At 55.0% G+C, this 10,673-nt stretch overlaps 1 protein-coding gene across 1 annotated transcript; it reads right to left on the reverse strand.

Moving 5' to 3' along the window:
- Window positions 1-517: 517 nt before the first annotated feature.
- CALHM1 (calcium homeostasis modulator 1) lies at window positions 518-3,673 on the reverse strand (the record flags this gene model as incomplete). The annotated part of the gene is made up of 2 exons (XM_080694688.1): window positions 518-1,000; window positions 3,122-3,673. The coding sequence occupies 2 exons, from the start codon at window positions 3,671-3,673 to the stop codon at window positions 518-520; spliced, it is 1,035 nt and encodes a 344-aa protein (XP_080550814.1).
- Between the last annotated feature and the right edge of the window lie 7,000 nt (window positions 3,674-10,673).

Consider the following 10,673-nt stretch of genomic DNA (forward strand, 5'->3'; position numbering starts at 1 on the left):
CAGCCGAGGCCCCGTGTCATGTCCTGAGGGCTGCCTCGTCCCACTCACCCAGGAGACTTTGGCCAAGACCATGAGTGGGCTGGATGGCCCTAGCCCTGATCACGCGGGAGGAGAGGTCCTCAAAACTCAGATAAGGGAGTGCTGAGCCATCTGTCCCCACACCCCCTTCTCACTAATACTGCTCATAAGCACCTGCCCCAGGGCACCCGGGCAGTGTCATGGCTGGAGGAGCAAGTTTCCTTTGCAGTTCCAAATTTCCTCTCTCAAAAGGGCAGGTAAGCTGAGCGTGGTGCACTCAGCAACTGAGTGAGACCCTGTTTCAAAATGAAATTTTAAAAAGTGCCGGGGGTGTAGCTCGGAGGTAGAATACTCCCGAATTCAATTCCCAATAAAAAGAGGGGGTGGCAGCAGGTAAGTGCTTGCTCCCAGGCCTCCTGTCCAGCTATCTAAAGCTTCACTTTTCTGACTGGCTCGAGGGGATGAGGGTGACGGATGCAGCCCCCATCTCTGCCTCAGCTCACACTTTGCTGAAGTAGGTGGCCACCTCCTTGCGCGCAGGCCGGGGCCCGCCGCCTACCCAACCGTTGCTCATCAGCGGCTCTTCCTGGCCCAGCCGGAGCGGCGGTTTGCACTTGTGCCAGCTAGTGAGCAGCCTGTTGACGGCGCCTTGGTCGGTGATGCCCCGCAGCTTTTCCCTCTCTTCCTCAGCACCGTCGGCCGGGCTGTGGGCGTCTGGGGCAGCGGCGGCCGTGGCCGTGGCCCCATGGGCATGACCCAGCTCCAGGTCCTGGTTCATGGCCTCGAAGAACTGTTGGATGCAGACCTTGGCAAAGGCCTTGGCGTGCTCTGTACAGGTCTCATCGAAGAGCTTGCGCTCGATGTCAATGTAGTGGGACCAGTACTTGCTCTTGAGGAAGGCAGCCTGCGTGAAGCAGGGCCGCACGGAGCGCACCACGAAGGCCAGCAGCGTGGTCAGCAGCACAAAGGACCAGCCCAGCGCCTGCGGGGAGAGCCGCGTGCAAGTCAGCGGCCCCGGCCTCCCGCCGCCAGCCTGTCCCCAGGGCCTAGCGAGGAGGGCAGGGGCTGGGCACGGGGCTTCACCTCTTGGCCTTCGTTTTCTTGTCTGTAAAATGGGCACACACCCTGTGGGAATGAGAGCGCCTGAGGGAGGCACCTGCCACGTTGGCCGGGCATGCGGTGCCCAGGAGTTAACGCAGGACCCTGGAGTGAGGCTACCGGGTTTGAATCCTGTCTCCACTGCTTACAAGTTGGTCAGCAGCAAATCAGCCTGAATACTGTGTGGAGCACCTATAAAATGGGGCGAGTGCTGGTGCGTGTGCGTGTCTGTGTGTGTGTGTTACTGCGTTACTGTGGTTAGAACCTGGGGGCATTCTAACTCCAAGCTACATTCTGTTTTGTATTTGGAAACGGGTTCTCGCTAAACTGCCAAGAGCCTCACTAAGCAGCTGAGGCTGGCTTTGCACCTTCAATCCTCCTGTCTCGGCCTCACAAGTACTGGGATTATAAGCGCGCACCACCATGCCCGGCTGGTATCTGACTTAACAGAGCTCTCGAGAAAACTACAATAGATCATAAGCTTCACACAGTGCCTAATGCTCATGGTTGACCATTATTATACCAATAGGCCCCCAGGAACCTGCCCCTTCTGGCAGGAAGCCTTCCTGACCCTCCTGCCCAGGCCAGGGGGCCCTTCCTCCTCTGAGCTCTGTGCCTCTCCTTTGGCACCAGCACTAAGTGAGAACCTCCTCCTCATGGGCTCCACACCGGGCCCACGGGGGCCCAGGGACAAACCTGACACTTCTTGAGCCCTGCTGCTAACTGGACACTTGCCTCCGCTCTGCTCTGTCAGTGACTCGGGGAGCACCGGCCACAGTGCTCACTGCCCTGGGCCTTGGCAGGTCAGGATGAAGACAACGGGCAAACACAAGTGCCCGCGGTATGGCCCGGCTGGGAGCATAGCGCACGTGCTCATGGGGGCACCCCCACGCTGCTCAATGGGCCAATGGGGCCCAGAGGGCTGGATCTTTCTTTTTTTTGGTTTTTTTTTTTTTTGGTTTTTTTTTTTTTTTGTGGTACTGAGGGTGGAACCCAGGGGCTTTCTACCTCCGGGCTATACTCCCAGACCTATTTTATACTTTATGTGGAAACAGGGTCTCACTAAGTTGCTGAGAGCCTCACTAAGTAGCTGAGGCTGGCTTCGAACCTGTGCGATCCTCCTGTCTCAGCCTCCCAATCGCGGGGATTACAAGCGCGCGCCACCACGCCCGGCTTGGACCTTTCAACCGAAACTGGAAACCTGATTTTTATGTGGGGTTTTCTGGTTTTTGGACGAAGCCAATTCATTTTCAAGTTGCCTTCAGAGTTTAATCTCTGAAGGCCAAGTGAAGTGTATCTCTAGGTCAGACATCCTGCAGCTGCTTGGGGCCCTTTCAGCTTATGATGTGGCAATTTAAAGGCCAGGAGGAGGGACAGCTGTCCCATGCCCCGAGCCTGGGGTGACAGTAAAGGGCCCACAGGAGGCCGGGCACCGGCCCGGGGGGGAAGCAGAGCTCGGTTTAGACACTCACAGTGGGACATTTATGAGGGTTGTCTGGGTGGTAATGGGGGGTCATAGGAGAGGAGTCCTGGCTACAAAGAGGACTCAAGTCACCTACTGTTGAGTGCATCTCCTTCACCCACGGCTCCTTCCAAGGCCCCCAGGCCCCCAGCTCCCACTCCCCAAGCAGGGAAGGACATTTGCCAGGGAAATGTACCCAAATGGTCCAGCCACCCTGGGGCCTCACGACTGCCTAGTCCTGGAAGAGTAAAAGGATGCAAATTCCCCGAGCTTCCGAGCTCAGAGCTCAGACAGAGGAGGCGGTGTCAGCTGAGCTGTCGAGTCCTTTCCGGGGGCCCTCAGGACGGAGGACAAGCCTGCTGGACTGAAGGAGCCTGGACCCTTTCCCAGGTGGCCCAGATCTGGGAGAAAGCACAGGGTTCTGCCTTCAGTCCTCGTTGGGAAACCGTGTCCCTCTCTGCTCCATCTGAGGGGAGCCCTACTTACAGAGGTGGGGCCATAGGGCGTCCCGGAGGGACCCTGGTCCACGAGGGGCCCCCTCACCTGGGAGATGCAGCGCAGGTAGCGCACGGCCACCTCGCGGGCCAGCAGCCAGTCACCGTCGTAGATCTCAGGACAGGGCACCCGGGCCAGCAGGCGGGCGAGCTCGGGGGCGGGGAGGCCAGGTGCCAGGCTGCCATTGCCCAGCGCGGCCACGGGCACGGCGGTGCAGAAGGCGCAGAGGAAGCACTTGCCATCCAGCAGCGTGACCGCCACCCAGACGACAGGCGCGATGAGGGCCCGCTGCGCCATGGAGCAGAACATATAGCGCAGCACCGCGGGGTCCTTGGCCCGGCGGCCGGGGGGCCGCTTCCACTCCTCGGCCAGCATGGACACATTGTTGTTCATGACCAGGCCGAGCAGGAAGAGCACCAGGGGCGGCGCCAGCAGGATGCCCACACTGTAGGCCATGTTGTAGCCGGGCAGGCAGGGGCAGTTGAAGTCAAAGGCCGAGTACATCTGGGCGCTGGCCAGGGCCATGATGCCGCAGATGCCGTTCATGAAGGACTCCTGGTTGGACTGCAGGAACTGGAAGATCATCCGGAACTTGTCCATCGCGCACGCCTCCTGCAGGGCCCGTGGCCTCTGCCCGCCTCACCGCTGCCTCGGAGACGGCTCTGCAGCCCCCCCTGCCCACTGGGCACCCACCTACCTCATGGCTGGGCCCTCCTGGCTGGAACCTGCAGAGCTCAGGGCAGTGACCCAGGTCATTGTCGCTTGGAGGAACCTCGCAGTCAGGTGCTGGCCGAGATGGCGCAGCTCGGCCAATCCTGTGGGCACAGCCAGGGTTGGGCCCCTCCTCCCCCACCCCACCCTGGCTCCTCTCTCTCCCCAGCCACCTCCGGCATGAGGAAGCCACAGGGCCACACCTGATGGGATGGCTCTTTGTGGGTACAGAAGAGTGGGGAGCAGAGCCTGGGAAGATGGGTCTCTGAGAAGCTGGTCACCCTCCTGCCCTTCTCAGTGGGTCCTTCCTTCCTTCCTTCCTTCCTTCCTTCCTTCCTTCCTTCCTTCCTTTATTCTTCTTTCTTTCTTTCTTTCTTTCTTTCTTTCTTTCATTTCTCTCTCTCTCTCTCTCTCTCTCTCTCTCTCTCTCTCTCTCCCCTTTCTTTTTTCTTTTTGTAGTACTGGAGATTGAACCCAGGGGCATTCTTCCTCTGAGCTACACCCCCAGCCCTATTTTTTTTAAATGTGGTATTGGGGATTGAACTCAAGGACATTCTACCTCTGAGCTACACTCCCATCCTCATTTTATTTTTATTTTGAAACAGGGTCTTGCTAGGTTGATGAGAGTCCCACTACCTGTTGAGGCTGTCCTAGAATTCCGGATCCTTTTATCTCGGCCTGGGTCTCGCTAAGCTGCTAAGGGCCTCTCTAAATTGCTGAGGCTGGCCTGGAACGTGCAACCGTCCTATCTCAGCCTCCCAAGTACTCCCGTTGTACGCGTCTCCTGCGGGGCCGCAGCCTCTGCCCACCTCACCGCTGCTGCTCCGGAGACGGCTCCTGCAGCCCCCTGCCCACCGGCCCCACCTCATGGCTTGGCCCTCCTGCACAGGAGCGCAGCGCCACGCCCGGCTCCACTGGGTCTTTCCTCCACACTGGAACAGAAAGTGTGTGGGGAGGGAGGGGCTCCGTTAGTTCAGACCATGATGGTGGGATGATCCAGGGAAGGCAGAGGGCTGATGGGATGGCAAGGCGACACTGGTCACCGCGGGGATTGCAGCAACGGTGGTGTTGTCACAGGCAGGGCACAGAGTAGGTGAGTTGGATTGGGAGTGCGGGGACTTGAATTGCCAGGTTGCGCTGGCAGGGATCTTTGGCCTGTGAGTATCACGCAGGTACTTATGTGTCTGGCCTGCCGGGCCTCTGTGGGGGCGTTTGTGTGTGTTAAGGATGGGTGACCCTGTCCTGCCTCCACCTCCTATCTCTACCTCCCCAGATCAAAACATTAAGGGTAGGGTGGTGTGGCCTCATACCTAGAGCGCGGGCTTGCGGGGAGTGGGGGTGTTCAGTACCCAGGCCAGGCCCCTCATCTACTCATCAAAGGGGAGGGATATGAAGGGCTCCCTTTGATGTCCAGCCCTCCCAGCAGAGCAGGTCGGATCTGGCTCTGACTGGATGGCTCTGGTCTGCTCCAAGGGAGTGTGGGTGGAGCAAGGCTGAGCCCAGACAGGGCGTCTCCATGGGCCCACAGATCTGTGCAGCCCGTGTTTGTGCCCATGCGTGAGCCTGCTGTGGCTTGTGTGTGTGTGTGTAGGTGTGCACGGAGCCTCATTAGTGGTTCCTTTATGTGTGTGCGTGTATAATGGGGGGTATTGGAGATTGAACCCAGGGGCATTCTAGCTCTGAGCGACACCCCAGCCCTATTTTAAATCTCTTGTTTCAAATATGGTCTCACTAGGTTGCTAAGGGTCTTGCTAAATTGCTGAGGCTGGCCTCAAACCTGCAATCCTTCTGTCTCAGCCTCCCAAGTACTGGGATTACATGTGAAACCATGCCTGGCTCATTAGTGGTCTTTTTTTTGTCTCTGTATGGTTGACAAGAAGAGGCCTTAACTTGGGCTTCCTCTGTGTGAAGCCCTACGGCAGACGCTTCACATGCACCATGGAACCTTCAGACAATCCCGAGGGAAAGGTACCATTGTGCCCATTTTAGAGGTGGGGTGAGACTCAGGAAGGTTATTAGCTAAAGCTCACCCAGCTTGTGGGCGGTGGAGGAGTGGGGTCAGGCTGGCTTGCTCACGGAGTGGGAGTGTGGGTGGAAGAGAGGTCAGCGAAATGGATTTTTGGCATTTTCCTTCTAGCTGAGTCAAGGAACTCCAGTCCTACTCATCCAGGTGGGAGTGCTAGGGAGTCACGAGTAGGACCTAGGTGGGGAAGAATACTGCTTCTCTCGGCCATTGGGCTGACACTGGGGCAGCTGGGCGACTGGTGGAGGACGCTCGTCAGGGGCTGTCGTGGAGGACACCCATAGGTGTGAGTAGGGTGAGGGAGATCCAGCATGGTGGCATGCTTCTGTAATTCCAGAACTTGGGAGGCTGAGACCGGAGGATCACAGGTTTGAGACCAGCCTCAGCAACTTAGTGAGATCCTGTTTCAAAAATTAAAAAATAGCTGGTTTTGTAATCCTAGGACTGGGAGGCTGAGACAGGAGGATCATAGGTTCGCAGACAGCCATACTGAGTCTCTCTGCAACTTAGTGAGACTCTGTTTAAAATAAAATAGGGTTGGCAGTGTAGCTCAGAGGTAGTCTGCCCTGGGTTCAATCCCTAGTAACACACACACACACACACACACACACACAAATAAAAACAATAAAAAGGGCTGTGGCTCAGAGGTAGACTGTCCTTAGAGTACCTGGGTACAGTGGCACAGGCCTGCCATCCCAGGAGGACCTCAGGTTTAAGGCTAGCTTGGGCAACTTAGCAAGACCCTGTCTCAAATTTAAAAACAATTAAAAAAAAATAAGGCTGGATAAAGCTTGGCATGGTGGCACATGCCTGTATCTCTGTACTTGGGAGGCTGAGACAGGAGAATTACAGGCTCGAGACCAGCCTCAGCAATTATGGAGACCCTGTTTCAATATTAAAAAATAAAAAAGGGCTGGGAATGGAGCTTGAGGTAGAATCCTCCTGGATTCAATAGAAAGAAAGAAAGAAAGAAAGAAAGAAAGAAAGAAAGAAAGAAAGAAAGAAAGAAAGGAGTGTAACTCTGAGGTAGAATGCTTACCTAGCATATGGGAGGCCCTGAGTTCAATCCCAAGTACCTCCCACCCCCCAAAAAAGTCTCATATCAAAAAGTGCTCACTGGAGGGGTGTGGTGGCCCATGCCTGTAATCCTAGTACTTAAGAAGCCGACAGACCAGCCTCAGCAAACTAGTGAGACCCTCAACAACTTAGTGAGGCCTTTTCCTTTTTCTCTCTTAACTTCTTTCTTTCCTTTTGTCTTTCTTTCCCTTTTTCCTTTCCTTTCCTTTCCTTTCTTTTTCTTTTTTGGTACTGGGGATTGAACCTAGAGGCATTCTACCTCTGAACTATACCCCTAGCCTTATTTTATTGTTTGGTTTTTTTTGGGTACTGAGGATGGAACTCAGGGGCATTCTACCTCTGAGCTACACTCCCAGCCCTATTTTTTATTCTTTATTTTGAAACAGGGTCTCACTGAGTTGCAAAGGGCCTCACTAGGTAGCTGAGGCTAACCGTGAACCTCGATCCTTCCTGTCTCGGCCTCCCAAATGCTGGAGTTAAAGTGTGCGCCACCATGCCCGGCTTATTCTTTATTCTGAAACAGGGTCTCACAACATTGCAAAGGGCTTCACAAGTTGCTGAGGCTGGCCGCAAACCTGCGATCCCTCTCTCTCAGCCTTCCAGGTACTGGGATTATAAGTGTGCATGACTATGCCTGGCTAGTGAGGCCATTTCAAAAAAAAAAAAAAAAAAAAGGCTGGGGTGTAGCTTGGTGGTAGAATGCCTCTGGGTTCAATCCCCAGTTTAAAAAAAAAAGTGCTCATTGAACAACCTTACATCTCTCATTTTGAGAAGTTTAGATTTCATTTGGATGTTTTATAGAAATTTAGTATTTAAGCATTCGGGAGGCTGAGACGGGAGGATTGCGGTTCGCGGACAGCCTCAGCTACTTAGTGAAGCCCTCCATAACTTAGTGAGACCCTGTTTCAAAATAAAGAATAAAAAAAATAGGGCAGGGGGTGTAGCTTGGAGGTCGAATGCCTCTGGGTTCCATCCCCAGACCCACAAAAACAGAAATTCAGTATTTAAAATATTTCCTTAGCCCAGAGGCCGGGGCCACGGGCGGGTGGGCGGGTGCATGCGGGGCACCCTTAGGCGACCCCCCCCCGGCCCCGGGTGGGTGGGCAGGCGCATGCGGGGCACTCTTAGGCGACCCTCCCCCCCCAGAGGGTCCTGGGCAGAGGGGGTGGTCCAGCCTACCCATGAGAAGGCATGGTACCGGGCAGGAGGCCAAGTCCGAGTCCCGGGAGGTCCAGTGCCAAACAGAAGGCCCAGCAGCAAGGTATAGAGGAACCCAGCACTGCGGTGCTGGGCCAGGCCATGGTGCGCTTAGAACACCAGATTCTGCTCTGCGCGTTGAGGCTGTTGGACTCCGCTGTTGGAAGGGAGGAAAAAAAAAATTTCATTGCTACTGAGTGCCTGATCCCACATCCTCCCCCAACCACACATACTCTCTTCTCTTATTAAAAAAAAAAAAAAAAAAGGAAAAGAAAAAAGAAAAATATTGGAGAGGGGTTAAGATGGCCACGGCAGCAGCTAGGATATTGGAGATGCAGACAAAATATATCCAACTGAACTGGAACTTTTGGAAAAATTCCCTGCGAAGGAGGACTGCTGCTTTGCTACATTGTTAAGAATCCTGGACATCACCTGTAAGAAGAGAGTCTAGCAGAGACCTAGGAGGAAGGCGGTGTTGGCAGTGGTAACCACAATGGCTGTGGAGACTTGTATTTGGGAGAGGCAGACATCTGATCCAACCCACCCTGATCCTCTGAAGAAATTACCCCAAAGATTGAATGCTACTGTCGCGCATGCTTAGGAACACTGGACATTATGCGGCATGGGAAAAGAGCTCAGGAAAGATTTGAAATGGTGGAGGCAGTGGCAATGGCAGCGGCAAGTACTCAGGGGAGGCAGAGATCTGATGTAATACACCTGGAACTTTTGAAGAAATTACCCCAGAAGCAGAATACTACCACCAACGCATCCTCGGGAACGTGGGACAACCTGCTGGGTGAAGAGGGTGCTCGGATCGGAGCCTGCCAAGGGGTGAGGCTGGTGCCAGGGTCAGCAAGGCTGGGATCGGAGCCTGCCGTGAGGCAAGGCTGGTGATGGGACCTCCGAGGCCAGGATCGGAGGCTGCCAAGGAGTTAGGTTGGTGTCGGGGCCAGCGAGGCCGGGATCAGAGCCTGCCATGAGGCAAGGCCGCTCCTGAGGTCTCCGAGGCCAGGATCGGAGCCTGCTGAGGGGTTAGGCTGGTGCCGGGGCCAGCAAGGCTGGGATCAGAGCCTGCTGTGAGGCAAGGCCGGTGATGGGGCCTCTGAGGCCGGGATTGGAGCCTGCCGAGGGGTTAGGCCAGTGCCGGGGCCAGCGAGGCCGGGATTGGAACCTGCCTTGAGGTATGGCTAGTGCTGGGGCCTCTGAGGCCGGGATTGGAGCCTGCCGAGGGGTTAGGCCGGTGCTGGAGTCAGCGAGGCTGGGATCGGAGCCAGCCATGAGGCAAGGCCGGTGCTGGGGCCTCTGAGGCCGGGATTGGAGCCAGCTGATGCATTAGGCCAGTGCTTGGGCCATTGAGGCTGGGATCGGAGCCTGCTATGAAGCAAGGCTGGTGCTGGGGCCTCCGAGGCCTGGATAGGAACCTGCTGAGGGTTAGTCCAGTGCCAGGGCCAGCGAGGCTGGGATCGGAGCCTGCCTTGAGGTATGGCCAGTGCTGGGGCCTCCAAGGCTGGGATTGGAGCCTGCTGAGGGGTTAGGCTGGTGCCGGAGTCAGCGAGGTCAGGATTGGAGCCTGCTGTGAGGCAAGGCCGGTGCTGGGACCTCCAAGGCTGGGATCGGAGTCTGCCGAGGGGTAAGCCTGGTGCTGGGGCCAGCGAGGCCAGGATCGGAACCTGCTGTGAGGCAAGGATGGAGCTGGGACTTGTGAGACCAGGGTAGGAGCCTGCCAAGGGGTTAAGCCGGTGCCAGGGTCAGTGAGGCCAGAATTGGAGCCTGGCATGAGGCAAGGCTGGTGCTGGGGCCTCCGATGCTGGGAGCAGAGCCAGCTGAGGGGTTAATTCGGTGCGGGGGCCAGCAAGGCCAAGATCAGGGCCTCCCATGAGGCAAGGCCGGTGCTGGAGCTAGCGAGGTCAGGATCAGCGTCCTCTGGGTGGTCAGGCCACTACTGGGGCCGTCAAGAGTGGGATCGGAACCTGCAATGCGGCATGCACAAAGAAATAGCACAGAAAGTAAAATCCAGATGCTTCCCCTAATTAGCAAGAACTAGGAGGAAAGGAGTAATAGGAGGAGGTTGAGTAGTAGAAAGGGCCCTATTGAGAAGCAGTTAAGGTGACCAATCAGAGGGGATGGGATGGGGGAGGATGGAATATCTTTAAAACTCATGAGGTGCGTAAACAAATATATCAAAGATAATCACCAATTAAGCATGGGATTGAGGGAGAGGGAGGGAATGGGATGAGGATTGGATGAGGGCTAATTGGATGATGTGTGCTTGTATATCCTCTCAAGTCTTGTATTACAAAGTGATGTATGATTACAATGCACCAATAAAAATAATAATTTTTAATTAATAAAAATCATATATTAATAATATAAGTAACAGGAAAATAGAAATTTTATTTTATTTTATTTTATTTTGGCCTAGTAAATGTTTTAATTTAATTTTATTTTTTTAAAATTTATTTACTGAAAGTAAATGTTATACATTTAATCTGTATTTGGTGCCCTCCCCCCCCCTTGTTTCCCTTCCCCCCTCACAATACTTAATACCCAGGCTAACCTTGCTATATTCGTACTTTTACACCTATTTGGAAA

Source organism: Muscardinus avellanarius, assembly GCF_963383645.1.
Source record: "Muscardinus avellanarius genome assembly, chromosome: 4".
NCBI classification, from domain to species: Eukaryota; Metazoa; Chordata; class Mammalia; order Rodentia; family Gliridae; genus Muscardinus; species Muscardinus avellanarius.